This window comes from Acipenser ruthenus, chromosome 52 (assembly GCF_902713425.1).
Source record: "Acipenser ruthenus chromosome 52, fAciRut3.2 maternal haplotype, whole genome shotgun sequence".
NCBI lineage: Eukaryota > Metazoa > Chordata > Actinopteri > Acipenseriformes > Acipenseridae > Acipenser > Acipenser ruthenus.
The window spans coordinates 2483608-2510531 of record NC_081240.1 but is presented as its reverse complement, the minus strand read 5'-3'; the positions used below and the strand labels follow the sequence as shown (position 1 = coordinate 2510531).

General features: G+C 43.6%; 1 protein-coding gene across 1 annotated transcript; it reads right to left on the bottom strand.

Annotated features, from left to right (window-relative positions):
* Positions 1 to 755: 755 nt before the first annotated feature.
* LOC117433084 (neuronal pentraxin-2-like) lies at positions 756 to 24488 on the bottom strand. The gene is made up of 5 exons (XM_034919913.2): positions 23523 to 24488; positions 13846 to 14071; positions 13353 to 13597; positions 12838 to 13017; positions 756 to 7412 (listed from the first exon to the last, which is right to left on the bottom strand). The coding sequence occupies exons 1-5, from the start codon at positions 24210 to 24212 to the stop codon at positions 7188 to 7190; spliced, it is 1566 nt and encodes a 521-aa protein (XP_034775804.2). The 5' UTR covers positions 24213 to 24488; the 3' UTR covers positions 756 to 7187.
* Positions 24489 to 26924: the final 2436 nt, after the last annotated feature.

Here is a 26924-nt window from a genome sequence, read left to right as displayed (position 1 = left end):
GAGGAACTACAATTTAGAAGAGATCAGAGATTTAGACAAGGAAGCTACATGCCACTCTTGTGTACAATTCCATTCTAGGGTATCTACCAAACAAACAGGAAACTGGATATTTTCAAACAGGAAATGGAAAATTTCTAGAATCGAGCAGAACCTTCAGTCTGGTCAGGCATGGATGTAAGTCGCTGCACACTATTAAAAAGTAAGAAACAGAACAGGAAGAAGGAGAATAACAATTTTTCCTTAGTTTGACGACTTATATCTCATTGTGTATAAGAGGTATTTACATTTGTTTTTCACATTTGAGGTAAGAAAGTTTCAGACTTTTGATACTGGTACAGATGGTAATTCTAAGTGATTTAGTTTTGCTGCTGCAACATGGTGAAAACAGCAAAACTCTTGGAGCTGTATAGAGAGTCTCGGCAGTTTCCGAGAAGTTTTTCTAACTTGTATAATTAAATCACTCATTTAAAAAAAACTAAAAAAACATGGTAAACTTACCTTTAAAAAGTGTCCTATAGTAAAATCTCAGTAAAGTGTAATAAACCACAGTGAAAGCTAAAGCATAGGTATGCAAAGAATTGTGAAGTGTAAAGCATATTAATAAACATGGCAAACCGGGTAAACTATGGGAAAAACATAGCAAAAATGCAAAAATACTGTGGTAAACTTTCAAAGGGTTTATGCAGATGTATAGTAAATGTTTAATTATAAATAAGAAATAATAAGCACAATTATAACAGAACTACAGATAGAGGTCATGTGTCAAGATTTTATTTGTATTCAAGACTTCACACAATTGTGTTTTTACAGAAAGAAAAAACAGCAAATATACCTGAACAGGTACAGAGGTACAGTAGGAAATATTATCTAATCTAAAAAGAGCCAGTGCAACTCAGCACAGCTACACAGTCTCTCTCTCTCTCTCTCTCTCTCTCTCTCTCTCTCTCTCTCTCTCTCTCTCTCTCTCTCTCTCTCTCTCTCTCTCTCTCTCTCCTTTTTAGCACCATAGGTTTCATGTATTTGCTGTATCTGCAGTACCATTTTCACTTCCCCTCTAATAATTGTTTATTTCAAGCACTTGAGACACTCCACAAACCACTAAGCTCCTCAAAGCCTTCCACACTGCAGCCCAGCACTTTTTTTTATCTAACCACTGAGCTACTCAAACCCACTGCCTTCCACAATGCAGCCCAGCACTTTCTTTATCTAACCACTGAGCTACTCAAACCCACTGCCTTCCACAATGCAGCCCAGCACTATCTTTATCTAACCGCTGAGCTCCTCAAACCCACTGCCTTCCACACTGCAGCCCAGCGCTTTCTTTATCTAACCGCTGAGCTCCTCAAACCCACTGCCTTCCACACTGCAGCCCAGCGCTTTCTTTATCTAACCACTGAGCTCCTCAAACCCCACTGCCTTCCACACTGCAGCCCAGCTCTTTCGTTATCTAACCAATGAGCAGCTCAAACCCACTGCCTTCCACAATGCAGCCCAGCGCTTTCTTTATCTAACCACTGAGCTACTCAAACCTACTGCCTTCCACACTGCAGCCCAGCACTATCTTTATCTAACCGCTGAGCTCCTCAAACCCACTGCCTTCCACACTGCAGCCCAGCGCTTTCTTTATCTAACCACTGAGCTACTCAAACCTACTGCCTTCCACACTGCAGCCCAGCGCTTTCTTTATCTAACCACTGAGCTACTCAAACCTACTGCCTTCCACACTGCAGCCCAGCGCTTTCTTTATCTAACCACTGAGCTACTCAAACCTACTGCCTTCCACACTGCAGCCCAGCAATTTCTTTTTAAATATTGAACTCCATAAAAGCCAACTGACAAATAAGTGAAACAGTGAAAATGATACCCCCCGCCTTAAAATGTTAACCATGGTCATGCTTTCTCTTTTTATTATTATAGATAAAGGACCAAGTCACAGATTTTAGAGAGAGAGAGAGAATGGCATAGCATCCATAAATCTGCTGTTTGTCTTTTGTACACGGTGACAGTAAACAGTGACGTCGGCTCACTCACTGACTGAAAAACAGAACCACATTTTTACCAGAACACGAACAGAATATCTTTGATTTGAATCGACACGTTTCAGCTGCTAATCTCAAAACAACACCATGCATGTCATTCATAAAGATCACTGATAGGAGTAAACTCATAATGCAAACATTTTTTTTACAACAGACAGATAAAGACTAGCTAGATAGAGTGAGTAGTGGAGGGCTGATGCTCATACTTGTACTCGGCTTTTAAGAAGTATCTATGTAAGGGGTAAACCATTGTCATTGTACAGCCTCACTAAGGAAGTAAAAATGTCAGCACCCCAGATAAGAGGAAGATTCACGTCCTATAGACAGATAGACAGATAGACAGATAGACAGATAGACAGATAGATAGATACAAAATGTCTATATGTTGAATATTTGAAGTGGTACTTTTTTGTCCTAATAATATCCACAAATACCATATTTAACATTTAATGTTGAAATAAAAAGTCAGTTATAAAATAAGACGGTTATTTAATCGGTCAGGCACTTCACAGACTGGGTGTGTGTCTGTGTGTATATATGTATAATAATAATAATAATAATAATAATAATAATAATAATAATAATAATAATAATAATAATAATAATAATAATACAAAACCACAGTTTAAGAAGAATGTATGTGTCTTCAAATCTCTGTTTATTTATTGATTCACATTTCCGTTACCCTTTTGTGATGTATCAAGCATTCTGAGTGGTTCTGATAAGCGCTGTCACTCCAATATTAACTTTAAATGAGCCTGTAGAATACTAGTTTCTGGCTCCTTTTGAGTACTTCCTGATTCAAATCACATGACCCCTCGGATGAGACGTAAAACCGAGGTCATATTGTAAGTGACTCTGCTGCAGCAGTTGTTGATGAAGCATAGTTCACCACCCAGTCCCTATAAGTTGTTTTGGATAAAAGCGTCTTCTAAATGACTAATTAATTACCTATCAGCTCCACTGACCCCAATCGTAATTATGAGTAAGGTCAGGCCAGCAGAGTTAAAAGGTCACTGGTTTACTTGATTTCTTTGGGATCAGGAATTCTACAGGTGGAAAATGATCAAAATTGAATACTGGAGGAGCAACAGACCTGAGAATCAATCACAAACAGTAAATACAATGACATGTAAAGCCATTTCAAACACACACACCAACACAGAACAAAATTCAAGACACAAAACCTGTTGAGTTTTTTTTTTTTTTTAACTCAGATAGGGCTCGATTAATATACTCGATAACGAAGGAGCCAATTAGGACTGTTTTTGGTCAATCAACCTAAAGTGCAATGAAAGCAATAAGCAGTTCCTGCAGGCCCTGTCTCTCTACTACACACCAGACCTGCTTTCAATTACAATTACAGTGCTATTTTGTTCAATTACAAATACAGGTACAATTATGCTGCAGTAATTACAATTATACTGAAAAGTAACAATGCACACATTAACATGTTTACTCGGATTCTCATATTCTTAATAACCCAAGCATTAATCACAGGCACAAATACATCATTTATAATATTTTTTGTCATTTTGCAAAATAATGGTGATAATCAGTGGATCACAAATGATGAAATTCTAAGTAGGACAAATAAATATGTAATTAAACTGTAATTGATCATTTTTATGGTACAATTACAATTACGCGGGTGTGCCAAGGTTGAACCACAATTACATTGCAGTTACGTTGTAACTGGAGTCAATTATGAATAACACAATTACAAGTGGAATTGACCAAGATCAGCTACACATCTGTAGAAGTGCCTGTGTATCATTTTTATATTTACGTGCCCTTGAGTGACATGTTTAAAAAACCCAAATAATAATTGAATGTACACTTGATTGACAAGTAAACTAAAGAGATCCTTGGTTGGCTTGGCTCACCCTAATGGTCAGTAACATATGTTTTCAAATGTCACCCGTCAGTACAAAATCAGCTTTGTGTAGAAATGCAATAACAGGGTTCTCTAAAGTGTAAGGCAGAGTCAATTGCCAGGTTTAAAATTATTCCTCATTTATAAAAGCTGGATAATATTAACTACAGCTATGACCAAAAGTTTTGCATCTCCCAATACTAATTTTGCTTCATAAAGTCGAGTGAAACCTGTTGAATAATGTAACGTTTTCCAGTACTTCACAAAAAACTGATTTAAAATATGTGACATTAAGAAATTTAACATGAAATACTACTGTACTACTATTATGACTTCTGGTAGACTTTTGCAATATTATTTTACAGTTTCTTTGATTACATAATGTTAAATATAATATCTAAATTCTGTTCATATATATATAAAATAATGTCTCAATCCTAAAATTCTGGGTGATGGAAAACTTTTCGCCATAGCTGTAGAAAAGCTTTGCGGTTTCATAAAGGCTGTCTCCCAAGTCAAATGAATCTCCAGACTGCTGTCTAACTGACTAGAAAGCAACACCTTCCATGCTAGATCAGTTTTTCCAGACCTCTACTATTCCATTTTAGGACATGTTATAATCTATAGACAAGAAAACAGAGAGTTCTTATAACTGGGTTCTGTATTGACCTAGAGATTTGGAAATTTCATGTAAGGATTCTTTGAATAAAGCTAAAGCAACCTACTTTTCTTATTGAAAAAAATAGGCCTGCTACTCTGTTTAGTACAATTGATAAATTGCTAAATCCAAAATTGGTAACTATGCAGAATGTAAACACCACTACTCAGTGTAACAAATTACTGTTTTTTTTCAGTGATACAATTCAGGCAGTTCGAGCACAGTTACTACCTGCTGATTTGGCTTCGCCTCCCATCGTGCATCTACTACTGGCTATTTTAAATCTGGACAATTATTGGTTACTTTCAAAACGGTCTCTAATGACAATATTGAGAAAGTAGTCTCATCTATTCTACTTCACGCAGTTTAGACCCTTGGCTCAATAAGGAGTGCATCTCAGTCCTTGGCCCTGTCTTAACTAACAATGAGTGCATCTCAGTCCTTGGTCCTGTCTTAACTAACTGGGTGTTGTAAAGTTGCTACAGGAGGTTGTGTGGTCCAGTGGTTAAAGAAAAGGGCTTGTAACCAGGAGTTCTCCAGTTCAAATCCCACCTCAGCCACTGACTCATTGTGTGACCCTGAGCAAGTCACTTAACCTCCTTGTGCTCCGTCTTTCGGGTGAGACGTTGTTGTAAGTGACTCTGCAGCTGATGCATAGTTCACACACCCTAGTCTCTGTAAGTCGTCTTGGATAAAGGCGCCTGCTAAATAAACAAATAATAATAATAATAACATAGTGAATTCCTCTTTAACTTTAGATATGGAACTGGTGCAGGTGAGACCTCTTCTTAAGAAACAAGATATCTCCCCTGAGGTGTTAGGAAACTACCGTCCTATTTCCAACATGCCATTTTTGGCAAAAGTAATTGAAAAAGTTGTTGCTGACCAATTTTATGCATCTCAGCAGTAATGATTTGCTGGAAACATTTCAACCTGGTTTTCGTTCTGGTCATAGTACTGAGACTTTAGTACTTTATTGAGAGTTTGCAATGATCTTCATATGGCTACAGACCCTGGAATTCTTTCAATTTTTGTTTCTTTTAGATCTCTCTGCAGCATTTGATACCATTGATCATGAGATTCTGTTAAATCGGCTGCAGTCTCATGTTGGTCTTTCTGGGAAAGTTATTGATTGGTTTGTTTCCTACCTATCTCATTGTCACCAATTTATCTCACTGGGCAACAGTACCTCTGAAATAGGTACTGCACAGTGTGGCGTTCCTCAGGGCTCTGTTGTGGACCCTTTGTGTTCAGTGTATACATGTTACCTCTTGGGAACATGATTAGAAAATACAATCTTGACTTTCATTTTTATGCTGATGATACACAAATCTGTGCATCATTTCCTCTGCATGCAGACATGGCAAAATACACTTAGAATGTTTAACTGAGATCCAATTATGGATGGCTACAAACTGGTTGAAAATAAACCCAGACGAAACTGAGGTTTTGTTAATTGATTCTAAAAGGGGTTTTGACGAAACGTAATCCAATCAATATTAATTTTGATGGAAATTCCATTTTACCTTCCACTAGAGCGAATTTTGATTTTCAAATGAATTCTGTTATCAGAAATTAAAATTTGTATTGGATGTGAGTGATTCAGAGATGTTGATACATGCATTTTATAACTTCTCGTCTTGATTATTGCCATTCTTTGTTTGCTGGTATACCTGCTAATAAACTCAGAAGGCTTCAGCTTATTCAGAACGCAGCTGCAAGACTGCTTTCTCATACTCGTCTTTCTCAACACATTACTCCAGTGCTTAGGTCCTTACGTTGGTTACCAGTGAGCTACCGAATTGATTTTTAAGTTGCTGTGATATCTTTATTAGGCCTTTCATGGATTAGGACCATCTATCTCCAAGAACTACTAACTCTGTATCTTCCTAGTTGTTCTTTGAGATCAGAAAATGCAGAACTTTTAATTGTTCCAAAAAGTCATCTTAAAACAGCTGGAGCCGGAGTTTTTTGCTGTTGTGCTCCTCGGTTGTGGAACTCTATTCCAGTTACCATTAGGCAGGCTGAAACACTGGATTATTTTAAACCTAAATGGAAAACATACTTTTTTTAATAATGGGTTATGTATTGTATACATGAGCTATTTTGTTTTGTTTTTAACTTTGTACAGCACTCTGGGATGCCTTGGCATACGACTGCCTTTCCCACTGTGCCTGTGACTATCCTCTAAGATTTTAAAGATCTTGTTTCAAACTTGTTAGGGTCCTCACTAAAAAAATGGGGATTGTGCACTGTCTGTCTGTACCGGGTGAACACGATAACTGCCTCGATTTGGCACCAGTCTTCACCCATCTTTTATCAGACACTCCCAGATGTTTCAGATTGCATTTGGCTATGATCGGATATACTATTTGTTTTTACCTTCCAGATTAAGACGCGATTATGAGAATCCTCTGTGTGTGTGAGCACTAGTTTAAAAATGTGTTCATTCATTTTCAATTCAAACTATTTAAAGCAGTCAAGGTTACACTGCTGTATCACTGAATGATTCCCAATGGCTGATTTTGTAGTGATGGGTAAAAGCTGTGCTTGTGTGTGTGTATGTGTGTGTGTGTGTGTCTCTTTCTCTGTGTGTGTGTGTTTCCTGTGTGTCTCAGTTTCCTCGTCGCTCCTGGCAGGATTCGAATGGCCACTTGGCAGCCCCTCCGTAGACGTCGATGTGCTGGTCGTCCCAGGGCACCACGTTGCCAGCGCTTGTCTCCTGGCACTCGGCCAAGCTGCGAACTTCCGAGGGGGTCAGGACCCGATCCCACAGGTTAAACTGGGCCAGCTCCCCCACCAGAGCCTGGGTGGCATCAAACCGGCCTCCCAACGTGTCCTGCAACACAATGAACAACATCCAATCAACACCCAGCACAACTGATATCATCCAATCAACACCCAGTACAACAGACATCATCCAATCAAGGTCCAGCACAATGATTAACATCCATTCAACACCCAGTACAACGGACATCATCCAATCAACACCCAGCACATCGAACAGCATCCAATCAACCTCCAGCACAACGAACATCATCCAATCAACATCCAGCACAATGGACATCATCCAATCAACACTCAGCACATCGAACAACATCCAATCAACACCCAGCATGACGGACATCATCCAAACAACATCCTGCAATGAACAGCATCCAATCAACATCCAGCACAACAGACATCATCCAATCAACACCCAGTACAACAGACATCATCCAATCAACACCCAGTACAACATATGTCATCCAATCAACACCCAGCACAACGGATATCATCCAATCAACACCCAGTACAACAGACATCATCCAATCAAGGTCCAGCACAATGATTAACATCCATTCAATACCCAGTACAACGGACATCATCCAATCAACACCCAGAACAACGATTAACATCCATTCAACACCCAGTACAACGGACATCATCCAATCAACACCCAGTACAACATACATCATCCAATCAACACCCAGTACAACAGACATCATCCAATCAACACCCAGTACAACATACATCATCCAATCAACACCCAGTACAACAGACGTCATCCAATCAACACCCAGCACAACCAGCATCACCCAATAAAGTGTGCCATATTAAAAGCACAGCAAAGTGTAATAAAGCACAGTGAAAGCTAAAGCAAAGTACAGCATTATAAAACAGAGATAGGTCTGGTAAAGCATAGGGAAGGATTGTAAAGCACAGAGAGGTGTGTTAAAGCACAGGGAAGCATTATAAAGTACAGAGAGGTATGGTAAAGCATAGGGAAGCATTGTAAAGCACAGAGAGGTCTGGTAAAGTATAGGGAAGCATTGTAAAGCACAGAGAGGTCTGGTAAAGCATAGGGAAGGACTGTAAAGCACAGAGAGGTCTGGTAAAGCAAAGTAAAAGACAAACCACAATAAACTAACGCATTATAAATGTGTCCCTGTGGCAGTCTGGCTCGCAGTGGTGAGTGTGATGACGTCACGGACCAGGAAGTTACTGACACAAAAACAGTGGATGGGCGGGTGAAGCTGAATGCTCGTGCACTCAGCGTATTTAATAAACAAAACAAAAACAAGATTTAAACAAAACAACAAAACAAAAGGGCACGAGGGCCAAACGAATGAACAAACAAACAAGTAAGTGCCGTGCTGGATAATCCAGCACGTATTAGCAATTGTTTTTTTAAATGTTATTCCTTCTCTCCGCTCCCCATACTCTCTACTCCAACACCCCAACCCCGAGTGCAGAGTGCTGCTGGTTTATATACTCTGGCCGAGGGATTTAACTAGTTGGTAATTATCTTATTATCCCCCGGCCAGAGTCTGCACGCGTTTGGTAAGGATGCATGACTGTCAGCTATTTAAATAATCAGTAGCTGGTCAGCCATGCATCCTCACGGGGTTTTTAAATAATAATAAAAGACGCGGCGCTTTTACCCGCGCCGCAAACAAAAATACAAATAATAATAAATAGGGGCGGGACACTCCGCCACACATGCCCCCCCTTGTGCGCAGCACACATGGCCCTAACGGCCACCTCCCCCCTCAGTCTTAAAGTCCCGGAAGAGGGGGAAGCAAGTTGCTTCTGGGGGGTGGCCATGGTGGAATCTCCGGCACCCCCCAATTTTTCGTGGCCGGCAGCTCCCTCTTCCGGGGCTCCCTCCACACTCTCTCCTGCCGCGAAAGTGCGGCTGGGGGAGCTGGTCTCCTGACCTTCCCCCTCCTCTTCATGGCCAGCAGTTCCCCTCCGTGGGGCTCTGACCACCCAAACTCCTGCCGCGAAAGTGCGGCTGGGGGAGCTGGTCTCCTGACCTCCCCCCCTTTCTTGATGGCCGGCAGTTCCCCTCCGTGGGGCTCCGGCCATAGTGTGGCGACCCCAGGCGAAGCCAGATCCCTGGCGACCCCAGGCGACGGCAGCGGACCCTCGGGAGGCGACGGCAGCGGCAGCGGACCCTCGGGAGGCGACGGCAGCGGACCCTCGGGAGGCGACGGCAGCGGACCCTCGGGAGGCGACGGCAGCGGACCCTCGGGAGGCGACGGCAGCGGCAGCGGACCCTCGGGAGGCGACGGCAGCGGACCCTCGGGAGGCGACGCAGGACAGGCAGCAACCCTAGGAGATGCAAAGGAGACACAGGCGATCCTAGGCGATGCCGACGGCTGGAGGGGAGCCCCTGGCCATGAAGGCGGCAGCAGGAGCTCCACTTCTCCCAATGGTGGTGGTGGTGGAGGTAGAGGTAGCTCCTGCTCCTCTCCTCCTGACGGTAAAGGCGGCAGGGGCTCCTCCTCTTCTGGCGGCCAAGGCGGCAGGGGCTTCTCCTCTTCTGGCGGCCAAGGCAGCAGGGGCTCCTCCCCTTCTGGCGGCCAAGGCTCCTCCCCTTCAGGCTGCCAAGGCGGCAGGGGCTCCTCCCCTTCTGGCGGCCAAGGCGACAGGGGCTCCTCCCCTTCAGGCTGCCAAGGCGGCAGGGGCTCCTCCCCTTCTGGCGGCCAAGGCGACAGGGGCTCCTCCCCTTCTGGCGGCCAAGGCGGCAGGGCTTCCTCCCCTTCAGGCAGCGAAGGCGGCTCCTCCCCTTCTGGCAGCGAAGGCGGCAGGGCTTCCTCCCCTTCAGGCTGCGAAGGCGGCAGGGCTTCCTCCCCTTCAGGCTGCCAAGGCGGCAGGGCTTCCTCCCCTTCAGGCTGCCAAGGCGGCAGGGCTTCCTCCCCTTCAGGCGGCCAAGGCGGCAGGGCTTCCTCCCCTTCAGGCGGCCAAGGCGGCAGGGCTTCCTCCCCTTCAGGCTGCCAAGGCGGCAGGGCTTCCTCCCCTTCAGGCTGCCAAGGCGGCAGGGCTTCCTCCCCTTCAGGCTGCCAAGGCGGCAGGGCTTCCTCCCCTTCAGGCTGCCAAGGCCGCAGGGCTTCCTCACCTTCAAGCTGCCAAGGCCGCAGGGCTTCCTCCCCTTCAGGCTGCCAAGGCCGCAGGGCTTCCTCCCCTTCAGGCTGCCAAGGCCGCAGGGCTTCCTCCCCTTCAGGCTGCCAAGGCCGCAGGGCTTCCTCCCCTTCAGGCTGCAGTGGGGAAACCAGCAGGCATGCTCCCTCTGCTGGTGGTGGCGAGGGAGGCGGAACCAGCAGGCATATTCCCTCTGCTGGCGGAGGCGGGAGCAACACATAGTCCTCCCACGGGGGTGGAAGTGGCACCAGCAGGAACTCACCCTCTGCTGGCGGAGGCGGGAGCAACACGTCGTCCTCCCACGGCGGTGGAGGCATAACCAGCAGGCATTCACCCTCTGCTGGTGGAGGTGGCGGAGGCAGAGGCAGCTCCCGCTGCTCTGCTCCTGGCGGTGGAGGTGGCGGAGGCAGAGGCAGCTCCCGCTGCTCTGCTCCTGGTGGTGGTGGAGGCAGAGGCGATGGGGCGGATGCTGGCCACTCAGAGGGAGGCTGTGGCGGCTGGGCTGGTGTGTGCCGTGCTCCCTTCAGCAGCATAAATAGAGGCTGCTGGGGAACACCAGCATCCTGCCCTTCTCCCCCCCAGAAAAATTCAGGGGGTTGAGCCTGTAACTCCTCCCCTTCTGGCTCTTGGGACTGCAGCTTGGGTCCTAGGGCTGTGGAAGCCCCGACTTCCCTCTCTTCGGGCCGTGGACGCACCGACTCCTCCCTTTTGGGCTGTGGACGCACCGACTCCTCCCTTTTGGGCTGTGGACGCACCGACTCCCCTCTCTTGGGCTTAGGACGTTCGGGCTCCTCCCACTCAGGCGTAGGACGTTCGGGCTCCTCCCACTCAGGCGCAGGACGTTCGGGCTCCTCCCACTCAGGCGCAGGACGTTCGGGCTCCTCCCACTCAGGCGCAGGACGTTCGGGCTCCTCCCACTCAGGCGCAGGACGTTCGGGCTCCTCCCACTCAGGCGCAGGACGTTCGGGCTCCTCCCACTCAGGCGCAGGACGTTCGGGCTCCTCCCACTCAGGCGCAGGACGTTCGGGCTCCTCCCACTCAGGCGCAGGACGTTCGGGCTCCTCCCACTCAGGCGCAGGACGTGCGGGCTCCTCATCCCCTGGCTCCTGCTCTGGGCAGTCCTCATCCTCATGCCCATAGGCAATGCACATGGTGCACCACCTTGGCTCCCTCTGCTTCCTCCTCACTTTTCCCCCTCTCTGCCTCCTTCTCCTCACCTTCCTCCTTTGGGCTGGTTCCTCCTCCTCTTTGAGGCAGGTGAGGCAGGTTTCCTGATCCACCTGTGGCGATGGTATGGCCTTCAGGTGGATCCACTCCTCTGCAGTCTCCACCTCACCTCGATCAAAGGCCTGCACAAAGAGGGGGTCTTCATATGGGCACACCTCAGGGAGGTGCCCATACTCCAGGCAGGCGAGGCACCATGTAGCCCCTCCTTCCTTTAACTCCCTCTGATGCGCATGCCACCTCTCCATGTAGGCATCCACTTTATCCATTTTTTTTTTTTTTTTTTTTTTCCCAAACACAAAAAAACACTATTTGAAAAAAACGAACAAAAAAACGAGCTTTTCTTTCCTGGTCCGGCTATTGGAGGCGTTTGTTTTGTCCCACGCAGGACACCATATGTGCCAGTCTGGCTCGCAGTGGTGAGTGTGATGACGTCACGGACCAGGAAGTTACTGACACAAAAACAGTGGATGGGCGGGTGAAGCTGAATGCTCGTGCACTCAGCGTATTTAATAAACAAAACAAAAACAAGATTTAAACAAAACAACAAAACAAAAGGGCACGAGGGCCAAACGAATGAACAAACAAACAAGTAAGTGCCGTGCTGGATAATCCAGCACGTATTAGCAATTGTTTTTTTAAATGTTATTCCTTCTCTCCGCTCCCCATACTCTCTACTCCAACACCCCAACCCCGAGTGCAGAGTGCTGCTGGTTTATATACTCTGGCCGAGGGATTTAACTAGTTGGTAATTATCTTATTATCCCCCGGCCAGAGTCTGCACGCGTTTGGTAAGGATGCATGACTGTCAGCTATTTAAATAATCAGTAGCTGATCAGCCATGCATCCTCACGGGGTTTTTAAATAATAATAAAAGACGCGGCGCTTTTACCCGCGCCGCAAACAAAAATACAAATAATAATAAATAGGGGCGGGACACTCCGCCACAGTCCCATAGTAAAAGCACAGCACAGTGAAAGCTTGGTAAAGCAGAAATAACAATGGGAAGCACACAGATCACACATGATGTTACTAAATAGGGAGGGAATTAAATTCTAGGTATACACAGATGATTTCAAGCACTCCTTTCAGAATGGTTTAACACCAGGGCTGATTTCAAACGTGCTGCCTACCTGCTCCTGCCCCAGGATCAGGACACCCCCTGCTCTGATGGGGTGCCAGGCTGCCAGGTTGTCTCCGTGCCCCCTCAACTCCCCGTCCTGGTAGGCACGCCACTCCCCATCCCGCAGTGTCCAGGTGACACACACGTGGTGCCAGCGGGACTCAGTCAGTTGGAGAGGGAGCTGGGCCACCTGCAACAGAACACATCATGTATTATCAGTTACATCACCATTGGATCACAACACTGCACAGCACAGCACTGCACAACACTGCTGTGCCATTTTGAAATCATAGAGAGCCAGACATGATCAAATACATTGTATAATAACATTTATCTTTAAGAACGGCAACTAGTCAATCTCGACTCGGATTAGTTGGTCTTCCCCTAGTAATTACCAAGTGTATCTCTCTATCACCCCACTAGGGGAGAATGGTGTGCTAACAAGGAACGACCCTTGATGTCCCAAAGGCCTTTTCTCGTTACCCAGCGCACCTCACTGATGCGTTTCTACTGCTTTATTCTGACCTTGTCATTAATGAGCAGCTCCACTGGGTTATGGACGCCCTGCAGCAGCACAATCTCGTTGGCCTGTCCCGGGACGGAGTAGGAGAAGGGGGTCCCAATTCCTGAGGAGGAGTGTGAGAGCACCCACAGGCATGCTGAGAAGGAGTAGAGCTCCGGGATGCTGCGTCGAACCCGCGCATACATGTAGTTAGTGCGAACTGGGAAAGAGAGCTTGTATCCTTCTGGGAGGTTGTATTCTGGGAGACCTAGAGAGAGAGAGAGATCCATTCAGTGTTCATTCATTATCTGATGTCTGAATTCTCCGGTATCTTGTTTTCAGACAAAAATTAGAGTCATGCAAATAGGTCTTTTGCAATATCATACCATACCATACTAATCTCATTTTGATTGGTCGGACTGAGGGTCAATGGTTTTGGCTAATTTACCATTCCAGTTCAAACAATGGAAGAAAATTATGATCAGTGTCAATGCTATGTCAGTGCAGGGTCCATACCTTGCTCAAGCTCGGTGACTCTGTGGTGCAGAGAGTTCATTCCCTGGTCGATCTCATGTCTGTTGCGCTCTGTCTCCTTCAGCACTTTGGATCTCTGTTTCTCCAGCTGGCTCATCTTCAGCTGCAGCTGGTCTTCGAGGTCCTCTACCTTCCACTGCAGAGAGTCTCCCTGTACCCAGGGGGTGCCAGAGGGGGGGGTGCTGTTCCCCCGGGACACCAGATCTGTCTGCAGAGAAAGAGAGGGGGGGAGGGATTGTATTGAGATCCCCTTTACTTCCAATGGAGAACGACTGGATGGGATGTTAGTTTGTGATTTTAACTAAACAATGGGGTTCTGCAAAGCAACAGGTAGTGGACAAAAAAATGGAAACCCCAATGTAAAGTCACTTAATAGGGCGTTGGGCCATTATGGTATCTCGCTCTGTGGCGTTCTCGGCGGACCGTTTTTGATGAAACTGGCCACTCGCGCCCCAGGTTGAAATTTGCAGTCAATTGATCTGCAGTTGCTCGCCTGTTTTGCCTTGCACTTCGAATTAATGCATGGACTAAAAGTCTTTCTCAGTGTCTTTAGTGTAAATTATATGGCAAATGTTTCCACTAGAACTCTTTCTCAGTGTCTTTACTTTTTTGCTTGTCATCCTTTGTTAAATTGTTGCATGACATGTTTTTTATTGTTTGTGTTTTGCACTTCAGGGCCACCGTAGGAAACCAAAACTTGAATCAAGGTTTCAACATCGACCTGTGAGACCACTGGCATGAACCTTGCAACAGCAGCAATACACTGTATTGTTTTCTTTATTTCATTGAAGCCTATGCCTTTGTGTTGTTCTAAATGTAACAGCACTTTCCAAACCCATTTCTTAGAGGAATAATCTTCTTACTCAGTCAAGCTGGTTAGGGGAACATAATCCTTTTTATTTCTGAACTACCTTCTCAGTCCGAATCAAGTTCTGACAAGCAAACTGAAGACGCCATTCCTCACCTTCCATTATCTTAGCAACATTATTATTATTGTAATTATTATCATTTATTTATTTCACCTTTATCCAAGGCGACAGGTTTTACAGAACAGTACAGGGTTGCAATGCAAAATCAATATTTAAATACAGTCTAGTTTATATTTGTCTTAATGCTAAAATTCTAGGTGATGCAAAACTTTTGGTCATAGCTGTACTTTGGAAGCAGGAGAGAGACTGTTTAACAGTGTATTCAGAGCTGATGGTCTGTGACTGTAATCTGCTAGGAAATCAATCTGACTCTAATCAGATTGATTTCCTAACTGTAACACCTCCCCGTTATGGGAGCATATCAAAACAGCTTTACATGTGTTAATAATATATCAGAATATAGAGCAACTACGCCAGTTCAGTGTGATAAGGCACAGAACAAATTATTGGATACCTCTAGGTTCTTTTTATTCAGAAAACAGATTACAAATGGCAGGAACAAGGGCACCAAGAAAATCACCCAAATACATTTTAAAAGACATTTATTTCTTGTAAAAAAATGACTTGTTTAAGACAATCATTCAATTTACCTATAGGTAGCGAGATTTTGAACGGTTAAACAAGGTTCACATTAATGGGAATTATTTATTTTGTAAAGTGCAAATGCAACAATGCTGCTACCCAACAAAGAGGGGATATACATTTTCAAATAACAGTAATAGTAAAAACTAAATACCACGGATCTAAAAATTTGACTCCCCCCCCCCCCCCCATGTACAATGTCCGTACAGGGGAGGGACACAACAGAGAGAGGGAGAGCAGCATCACAATATAGCCGATTCTGTTTCACTTCCTAAATTCTGGTTGGCTACCGACAGGCTAAAGACACTCAAGCTGCTCATGTTCATTATTCAACACCGGCATACAATCAGCCCAATACTGAGTCGGGATGCTCCATTTACTGGTCCGTTTCATTCTCTCTTACTCGTCATTCCAAGCTCCAAACGCTGTGCTCCCACTCCTGCATAGACAGATACAAACCCCAGGATGGCCATGCCGTTTGTAAAAACATGGGCAATTTATATTCAGGTGCGTAAATCAATAATTCAATTAGTCGGTGCCCACTAAGGCAGATAAATGGAAACAAGTGGAGAAGCCAACCTAACGTGCTACCAATCAATTATAAAGTGTCAGACAACATAAAGTGTGCACTAATCATATTAATAAATAAAATTATAAAGATAACATACAAGTGTAAAATATACATGTAAACAGGGCATCTTGACCCTGTTACAGAACAATACAGAGCTTAAATGAAGAACAGCAGAGGGGCGGAGGGTCAAGAAAGAGAGAGCGATGAAAGGCAGATGGTACGAAAGGAGGGAGATAGAGAATAGAGGGTGAGGGATGCAGGAAAACAGGCTAATTCAAGGGGGCAGAACTGTTCTTCAAAAGAATAGCAATTAATTGGTTGTATATTATATGAAAGAGTCATAATAGCACAAGGGCAACAACACTGGGATAAGTCTGCCATTGGTAGAATACCAACTATGCTCTTCCTCTGGCCCCCGAGATCCAATCCAGTCCAGAGTTTTACTCCAAGCAGGTTCTAATGTAGTTAATTGTAGCTGCTGAGAGGCTAGGACCTGCTTGGAAAAAAGATGAAGACTGGAATGGATCTCGAGGGCCAGAGTTGAGTACCACTGCCCTTATTGATCTTTAATGGCAGACAAACAGACATCGGCACTACAATGGTTCTGTATTGCACTAAGGGGGCAATGGTGGCACAAGTATCGGGCAGATACAATGGGATGGGGCTGGTAGAATGGGACCACAGTCTGCCAACTAAACCCTAAAGGATCTACATGGGCAGACAGGCAGACAGAGGCACTATAATGACAATACAGATAGACAGACAGTGACACTACAGTGCTTATGCAATTGGTCTGTATTATACTGATCCATTAATAATCAACAATTACAGGGCAATGGGTTCCATTTCATTACCAGTGTGCTAATGTATCAAGACCACTGTCTGTCTGTTCTGCCCAAGATTTCCTTTATTGTGAAGTCGCATTGCTTGTGATGCTGTGATCACCCTAATTGGTTGCTATTCAACTGATTCATTAAGATGTGCACATTTAATACATTGTAACTATGCATAATAACACTGTAATTAGAGACACATAATGTAAACTGTTACCCAGATTTCATCTACTCAGAAGACCATTACCTGCTTGCACACTCGATCGCTTGTATAATATCTAGATAAGCCTTAGAACTGAATCCTACACTGTAAAATTAAATGCTTAATAATTCAATCTTATGGATCACCTTGGCATTGGTTTAGCAGGTAAGGGGTTAACAGTGTGATCCACTAATCTTGTGCTTATTCAACTGCTTAATCTCTCTGCTATTCCCAAATGTTAGAGTAAAACATTAGCCTTGATAAATATGAATTAGTGTTGCCAAAGTGACTGTGTTCTTTCCATCTGTGTTGGTGTTGGGCTGAAACAAGACTCTCTGAAATGTGATTACTACATTGTACAAGAAAGAAAAAGAGAAAGGAAGAGAGAAAGAAAGAAAGAGAGAAACAATGGAAGGAATATCCATCCCATTGTACCTTCCTGTAATACAGAACCATTGTAGTGCAGCTGTCTGTCTGTCTGCAATTGAAGATCATTGAGGGTATACAGTGCCTTGCATAAGTATTTACCCCTCTTTGACTTTTCCACATTTTGTAGTGTTACAACCTGGAATTAAAATGGATTTAATTGGGATTTTTACCATCTGATTTACACAACATACTTAACACTTTGAAGGTGCAAAATATTTTTTATTGTGACACAAAAACTAATTAAACAAAAAAAAGACATTTGTTGGTAAGTTGCATAAGTATTCACCCCCCTGAGTCAATACTTGGTAGAAGCACCTTTGGCAGCAATTACAGCTGTGAGTCTTTTTGGGTAAGTCTCTACCAGCTTTGCACATCTGGATCCTGCAATTTTTGCCCATTCTTCTTGGCAAAATTGCTCAAGCTCTGTCAAGTTGGATGGGGACCGTTGGTGAACAGCAATTTTCAAGTCTTGCCACAGATTCTCAATCGGATTGAGGTCTGGGCTTTGACTGGGCCATTCTAAGACATTCAGGTTCTTGTTTTTAAACCACTCCAGTGTAGCTTTGGCTGTGTGTTTAGGGTCATTGTCCTGCTGGAAGGTGAACCTCCGCCCCAGTCCCAGGTCTCTTGCAGAATGAAACAGGTTTTCCTCTAGAATTTCCCTGTATTTGGCTCCATCCATCTTGCCCTCAATCCTGACCAGTTTCCCAGTCCCTGCCGATGAAAAGCATCCCAATAACATGATGCTGCCACCACCATGTTTCATAGTGGGGATGGTGTTCTCAGGGTGATGAGCAGTGTTGGCTTTGCGCCACACACAGCGTTTTGCGCTAATGCCAAAAAGTTCAATTTTGGTCTCATCAGACCAGAGAACCTTTTTCCACATGTTTGCTGTGTCTCCCACATGCCTTTTGGCAAAATCCAAACTGGATTTGATATGTTTTTTTTTCAGCAATGGCTTTCTTCTCGCCACTCTTCCATAAAGCCCAGCTTTGTGGAGCGTCCGGGTTATAGTTGTCCCATGGACGGTTTCTCCCATCTCAGCTGTGGATCTCTTCAGCTCCTTCAGAGTTACCATTGGCCTCTTGGTTGCTTCTCTGACTAATGCCCTCCTTACCTGGTCACTGAGTTTTGGTGGACGGCCTTCTCTAGGCAGAGTCGCGGTTGTGCCATATTCTTTCCATTTTTTAATAATGGATTTAACGGTGCTCCGGGGGATGTTCAAAGTTTGGGATATTTTTTTATAACCCAACCCTGACTTGTGCTTCTCCAGAACTCTATCCCAGACTTGTTTTGATACCTCCTTGGTCTTCATGATGCTGTTTGTTTAGATATGCTCTCTAACAAACTCTGGGGCCTTCCAGAAACAGGTGTATTTAATCTGAGATCATGTGACACTTTATTTGCACACAGGTGGACTCCATTCAACTAATTATGTGACTTCTGAAGGCAATTGGCTGCACCAGAGCTTATTTAGGGGCGTCACAGCAAAAGGGTTGAATACTTATGTAGTCAAGACTTTTCAGCTTTTTATTTGTAAATAATTTTGAAAAATATGTAGATTTTTTTCCCCACTTCGACATTATGGACTACTTTGTGTAGATCAGTGACAAAAAATCCTAATTAAATCCATTTTAATTCCAGGTTGTAACACTACAAAATGTGGAAAAGGCCAAGGGGGGTGAATTCTTATGCAAGGCACTGTTAGCACATTGTGGTCCCATTCTACCAGCCTCATCCCATTGTAGCTGCCCTATACTTGTGTTACCACTGCACCTTTGTTGAATGTAATAAAAGCCATCTAATAAGACCATAAGAAAGTTTACAAATGAGAGGAGGCCATTCAGCCCATCTTGCTTGTTTGGTTGTTAGTAGCTTATTGATCCCAGAATCTCATCAAGCAGTTTCTTGAAGGATCCCAGGGTGTCAGCTTCAATAACATTACTGGGGAGTTGGTTCAAGACTCTCACAATTCTCTGTGTAAAAAAGTGCCTCCAATTAGCTGTTCTGAATACCCCTATCTAATCTCCATTTGTGACCCCTGATCCTTGTTTCTTTTTTCAGGTCGAAAAAGTCCCCTGGTTCGACATTGTTATACCTTTTAGGATTTTGAATGCTTGAATCAGATCACCGCATAGTCTTCTTTGTTCAAGACTGAATAGAATAGATAATCTTTTCTCCTCTGTCACATAAGCACATAGATCTAATCATGGGAGCTAAGACAGTGATTAAGTGACCCTATAATCCTTAAATAGACAGATGCCCACTTCATGGACTTGTTATTCCAGACTACTCAGAAATGTTCTTGTTTAGCCTCCTTAGTGACTGGACCATATTTTCAAAGTGTTTCCTCCATACTTTTTTTTTTTTTAAAGGAGACAATAAATCATGTTAATGTTATAAAATGAAAATCAAAACACACTGACAGTGCTTAAGAGAACTGGAAATATATCACTTATTTGTTTGGTTCTAGTTTTGTCAAATTAATAGGCGTTCTCACCTCTTTTGAAAAAAAAAATAGGAGTCAATTAAAGATTGGAGTAACTTTGAAAATATACCCAAGATGGGCAAGCTTGCTGCTTTTCAACATTTATATTTCAGGGGCAAACAAACAAACACAGACACACACACACACATGCACGCAGACACACACACACACACACACACACACACACACACACACACACACATATATAGGTAGACAGATAAGAATAACTAAACAGCGTAGACAATCTTAATGTGGCGCCATTTCCATCAGATGGCTGTACCTCATCAGTATCTGAGAGTACACTATAGTGAAAATCGCTTAATTACATCACTGCCTAATAGGATCAATCGCATATAGTTATCAACAATTGCCCTTTGCTTTATTTAGAGTAAGGGATGTATTTTGGGACTTGAGTGACTCCTACTTGATTATGTCAATAATTCAATTTCATATGGGCATAAAGTGCCCTAATGGAGATTTTATTAGAACACTGTTCAGTAGACAGACATTCTGCTTAATGTACGTGTCTGTCTTATTGAGGTGAAACTAGAAGAAACTGAGTCAAGCAGACAAGCATTTGGGTTCTAGTGCATTCATCAGTGTTATTGAAGCTAAACTGAGTCAAGCAGACAAACGTTTGAGCTCTTGTGCCTTCATCAGCGTTATTGAGGTGAGAATGAGGGAGAGGAGGTGGCATGAAACATTAAACGGGTATTACCGGTATTAGTATATTAATATACAGACATATTTTAAATAAATAGCAATAGGAACATAGCAGATGTATTTAAAGGCAACTGTCTTTTAAATTAGGTCTTTCTCTCACATTCCCTAAGCATCCTTTCTCTTCTTGTAGCTGTTACCTCCTGTCTCTTTTCTCCATTGCAGCTGTGGTACCCTGTTGGACCTTCTAATGACAATTCATGCATCTGGCTCACACACACCCTGATAATAAGATCTATCACTGCAGGAGATTACAACACACAGCCATCCTCCATATATCATACCCTAATAAGGACTGTGTCCTTCTCAGTAACTCCCACAAGCTTGCCTTTACATTGAGAGCTCACGCAATTCAGATAGAAGGAAAAGAAAACACACAGGAAAAGCATAGGAACATTACAAAGCAACACATTTATCTCTTAACTGTCACTTTTTCATTCTTTTTCCCTCTCTGTCCCCACCCTTCTTTTTGCTCTCCACCCCCACTCTCTCCCTCCCTATCTCTCTCTCTCACTTCCTCTCTCTCTCTCTTTCTCTCTCTCTCTGTCTCTCTCTCCCTATCTCTCTCACTTTCTCTCTCTCTCTCTTTCTGTCTCTCTGTCTCTCCCTCCCTATCTCTCTCACTTCCTCTCTCTCTCCTCTCATCTGGTTCCACACAGGAGCTCTGGGTTTATGATAAATGCTTCACACTGTGGCTCTCAAGGGCTAATGACATTTTTACAGCAGCAGCACTGCAGTCATACCCGGTCCTGCACACACCAGAGCTCAGGGTCCTGCTTTCAGGGTGTATTTTTGTACTGTTTTTTTGTAGGAAATGCACACAGAATAGCGGTAATCAGATGCTAGTCGATTATTATCTTACCATCAGAAGTTTCCAGACTATATTACAGTATCATTATACAGCCAAGTATTGGACATGTACAGACTACAGCTGGGGCCCAAAGTTTTCACCCTATAGAATTAAGTAATTTTGCTTCATTAAGTCGAATGACACCTGCTGAATAATGTTACATTGAAATATTGAATTAAATACCACTTTGTTGTTTTCCATATTAACATTTCATTAACAGTTTTTCATGTAATTCAAGAACATTTCATCTATAGATAGAACACACTCAAGTCTTAATTCTAAAGTTAAACAGCAGTGTATTTCTAGTTCCTTGAAATGTATAGCAAGTAAACACATCATGTGTAAGGCGCCTCTTATCCAAGCAGCACAAAATGACTCTTCTCTCTTCTCCAATGAGTGACACCCTACACAATATTGCTGTTACTCAGATCTGTTTACTGTGCTTTGAGTTGCTCTTCAGTTCTAGCTGCCTGGTATAGGCACTTATACTGAAGGCTAGATCAGCCAAAGTGTTTTTGTATTTGTGAACTCCAGCACCATCTAGTGCACAGCTAGGGTATTGCCAGCAAAACAAAAGGATCCTAATTGGCCAATCACTAGATGCCGTTGACTTTTCTATACGTCCATGGCAGGCGACTAGAAGAGCAGCTCCTGAACTCATATTCAAAGCACCTGAACTATCATAATGAAATGGGATATAACATGGACATAGCGGTAGCTGTAATTAAAGTGTAATAACTGATTGAACACTCTACATCATCGAGGTACATGGCATCCTGCACCGCCAAAGAGATGCTTTCTGAAGAGAGTACTCATCTCCTATCATCTGATCTTTGGTTAGCTTCATTTGTATTCATGTTTTTGTGTGTTTAATGCTCTACCTTTGGCAATACTTGGAACGCCTGTCATGCAAATAAAGACCTTTTCAATTGAATAGAAAAGAGAGTAGAGGGAGTGAGATAGGTTGTGTAATTTGTCTACACAGGTTGTCTACACTCTGGCCAAACGTTTTGCATCACCTAGAATGTTATTATTGAGACATCATTTAAAAAAAAAAAAAAAAAAAACTATATGAACATCATTCAGATCTTTTATTTGACATCATGATGTAATCAGATAAACGAGAAGATGATATCGCAAAAGTCTACAGGAAGCTACAATAACAGCACAGTAGTATTTCATTGTAGATTTCGAATCACATTTTCCCATTTTTGACAGTTTGTAAGTATATGGAAAACTACAAACCGGTATGTAAATCAATATGTAACATTATTCAGCAGGTTTCATTCGACTTTATGAAGCTAAATTAGTTAATTCTATGCAGTCAAAGCATCTAAACACATTTAAAAATACAATAAAATAACCGAATTTACAATAATATATATATATATATATATATATATATATATATATATATATATATATATATATATATATATATATATATATATAAACCATCATGCGCTGTCAATCTGCTAGCCTGTGAACATCACGACCGCCTTTTATTTTCATTGATCTTCTATCGCAGACTCATGAATAATTATCGGATTGCATTTGGTTATAGTCATGAATTCAGAGCAGAAAGACGTTTTTTTAAAAAACAGTATTGACTTACAGTAGCTGTTAGTGCGGGCAGCGCCCCTTTGCTCAAAGGGAGTAGAAGGTGTGTGTGTTTACATTTCTGAGGCCATGTTTCTAGAATAGAGACATCGTGCGATGCACAGCGGCTATACTGATACAGACTAAATGTGAGGGGAGACGCGAATATCAGCGTTTTCTCAAATTACACTTTGTGAATGAATCACAGGGAGAGACATTTTTAAAGAATGCCTTCAACTGTTAATCGGTAGGCAAATAGTTACATCCAATTTATATTATTAGGACAAAAAACGTGTATTGATCGTTTGGTTAAACATCTGGATTAACAGAATGGCTTTGAATATAGACAGATAAACATAGAGAATTCGTGATCATTTCCTAATAAAACTTACATGATATTATTATTATTATTATTATTATTATTATTATTATTATTATTATTATTATTATTATTACCTCCAGTTTCTCGATCCGGTCTTTCATGTTGTGAATGGCGTGTTCCAACTCTTCCAAAGCCCGTGCTGAATATGAGTGTGAACCCGACTCGGGTGCGTGATCCCCGGCCATGCGGGCGGTGTCCCTCCGGGGACCCCAGAGAACCGCTCCTTTCCCACCAACACTCCGCTCCTCCAGCCCGGTCTCGCACTCGCCTAGCTTCCCGGTCAGCTCGCGTATGGTCTCCTGGTCTCTTAAAATCTGATCCTTTTGCAGCATCATGGTCTGTCTCAGCTGGTCGGCAGCAGAGCGCAGATAACCCTGATCCTCTCCGGAGTAGAGAAACGGATCGTCGGCTTGCTGCTCATTCGATTTCGCGTTTGGTTTGCACTTGTCGGCCGGGATGGGAGTGCAAATCATTCGGCTGAACGCAAACTGTTGAGTCTGTCCGCCGCTCAATCCAGTGAAAGTCGATGATTCCAAAGCCAGCCCCAGACCGCGGTCCCCACCGCCGCCTTCAGTACCATGGAGAGCTCCCAGCGGCCCCGCTTCTGCCTCCGCTCCGGCGTGCACAGCCCCCGGCGGGAAAGGCTGCATCCCCGCCACTGATGAGAGAGAGTCATTGTCGGTGGCAAGCTGTTGCGGGGCCCCGTTGGCGCCCGGCTGAACGCTGACGATGATGCAGACGATTGCCCCGAGAAACGCCAGCATTCCTGCGGCGAGGAGGACGGCTAGAAACTTCAGGGTGACGGCTGATTAGGGGTAGAAGCAAGGAGAAAAAAAAATATTTTATATATATAAATAAATAAAAAAAAAAAAATTCAAAGCTATACGCGGCGATACAGGGGCGCTGCTGTTTTTTTTTATTTTTAAGAAAAGAAAAAAGCATTTAAGGGAAGTCCACTACTTAAAGCAAGCTTGTTTCGCACAGCGTAAGATTTCACTCTCTCTCGTTGCTAACCTCTGTGGTAGTGAGAATGGGGATGGGGAGTGTGTGTGTGTGAGAGAGAGAGAGAGAGAGAGAGAGAGAGAGAGAGAGAGAGAGAGAGAGAGAGAGAGAGAGAGAGAGAGAGAGAGAGAGAGAGAGAGAGAGAGAGAGAGAGCGCATATGGCATGCGTGATCTTTAAACCCTGTAATACATCGTATTTCTATGCCTTGTATATCAACCACCCAAAAGCCCAATCCTTCCTTTTTTGTTGATGCAAAAACGCTTGTTTTACTTTCAAATACATAAACACGTAGCGTTAATATGTGTGCGCTCTATATAGAAGAAAGAAATAAACCAGACGTAGTTGCCAGTCCACTTTGTTTACCTCCCTCATTGTAATTTCACCTCCGTACTTAAAACCCGCTTGACTGAGATACACAGGCGTGCTTGTGCAATATGTAAGCACGTGGTGTTTTGCAAGCTGTGTTTTTGTTTTACAAATAACATATTTTAGTCGGAAATCTGAATATAGCTCATATTTTTAATTTTTAATTTATGAGGTACACTATAATGAAAAAGGAACTTCAAAAAAACATACGTGGAAACAGACGTTTACAATGACTATAACATAGGGTTCTACAATGGTTCTGTATTAGGTTAGTATAGGGCAGCTACAATGGGGTGAGGCTGGTAGAATGGGACCACAGTGTGCTAACTATACCCTCAATGATCTTCAATGACAGACAGACAGACAGTGGCACTGCAATGGTTCTGTATTACACTGAGGGGTAATGGTAGCACAAGTATAGGGCAGCTGCAATGGGATGAGGCTGGTAGAATGGGACCACAGTGTGCTAACTGTACCCTCAATGATCTTCAATGGCAGACAGACAGGCAGCGGCACTGCAATGGTTCTGTATTACACTGAGGGGTAATGGTAGCACAAGTATAGAGCAGCTGCAATGGGGTGAGGCTGGTAGAATGGGACCACAGTGTGCTAACTGTACCCTCAATGATCTTCAATGGCAGACAGACAGGCAGCGGCACTGCAATGGTTCTGTATTACACTGAGGGGCAATGGTAGCACAAGTATAGAGCAGCTGCAATGGGGTGAGGCTGGTAGAATGGGACCACAGTGTGCTAACTGTACCCTCAATGATCTTCAATGGCAGACAGACAGGCAGCGGCACTGCAATGGTTCTGTATTACACTGAGGGGTAATGGTAGCACAAGTATAGAGCAGCTGCAATGGGGTGAGGCTCGTAGAATGGGACCACAGTGTGCTAACTATACCCTCAATGATCTTCAATGGCAGACAGACAGACAGCGGCACTGCAATGGCTCTGTATTACACTGAGGGGCAATGGTAGCACAAGTATAGAGCAGCTGCAATGGGGTGAGGCTGGTAGAATGGGACCACAGTGTGCTAACTATACCCTCAATGATCTTCAATGGCAGACAGACAGACAGCGGCACTGCAATGGCTCTGTATTACACTGAGGGGCAATGGTAGCACAAGTATAGAGCAGCTGCAATGGGGTGAGGCTGGTAGAATGGGACCACAGTGTGCTAACTATACCCTCAATGATCTTCAATGGCAGACAGACAGACAGCGGCACTGCAATGGCTCTGTATTACACTGAGGGGTAATGGTAGCACAAGTATAGAGCAGCTGCAATGGGATGAGGCTGGTAGAATGGGACCACAGTGTGCATACAAGCAGTTACAATGTACTGTATAACGTGTGATAGTAATTGTTAAAGCGAAGCAACTCTAATTCATAATAAGATTGAAGGTGCCAATAAATTGAATTATGAATGAAATACAATCTGCACATAGCTTGCACTGTAAATTAAATGTTGAAGTGGGTTTGTCAGGTGTCCTATCTTGGTTTAGGTCTTATCTTTCCGATAGGTTCCAGTTTGTCTCTATTGAGAAGATGAAGTCTGCTTTGTCAGAAGTTACCTGTGGTGTTCCGCAGGACTTTATCTTAGGTCCTTTGTTGTTTTCACTATATATGCTGTCATTAGTTGATATTATCCGCAGGCATGGAATGAATTTCCATTGCTATGCAGATGACACTCAGCTATACTTGTCTTTGGATCCAAGCAATCCTTTTACTGGGGTGCTATTAGTTGCTTGCCTTGCTGATATCAAGTGTTGGATGTAACAGAGTTTCTCAATGTTAAATTCTGACAAAACAGAGGTCGTGCTTGTAGGCTCACAGCATCAACTAAAGAAAATCATTTTACGTAAGTTAGACCAGTCTAGTTAGACAGTCTCTCATTGGAACACTAGAAATGAGAAATTTGGGGGTCATCTTTGATCCTGATCTATCATTTGAGAATCACAGTAGGATAATTACGGAGAAATATAGCTAAGGTTAGACTTATTATTTCAGTACCTGATGCTGAGAGGCTAACGCATGCCTTTGTTTCATCAATAATTGATTGTTGCAATCAGAATACACTACATCATTTGTAATTATAGTACT

What these genes read in the sequence shown, in the direction of transcription:
- LOC117433084 (XM_034919913.2), bottom strand. Translation starts at nt 24,212, where the DNA reads ATGCTGGCGTTTCTCGGGGCAATCGTCTGCATCATCGTCAGCGTTCAG. An exon ending in ACCGGATCGAGAAACTGGAG is followed by an intron (nt 14,072 to 23,522) that starts GTAATAATAATA and finishes CTTTCTCTGCAG; the next exon opens with ACAGATCTGGTGTCCCGGGG. An exon ending in AGCTGCTCATTAATGACAAG is followed by an intron (nt 13,018 to 13,352) that starts GTCAGAATAAAG and finishes GTTCTGTTGCAG; the next exon opens with GTGGCCCAGCTCCCTCTCCA.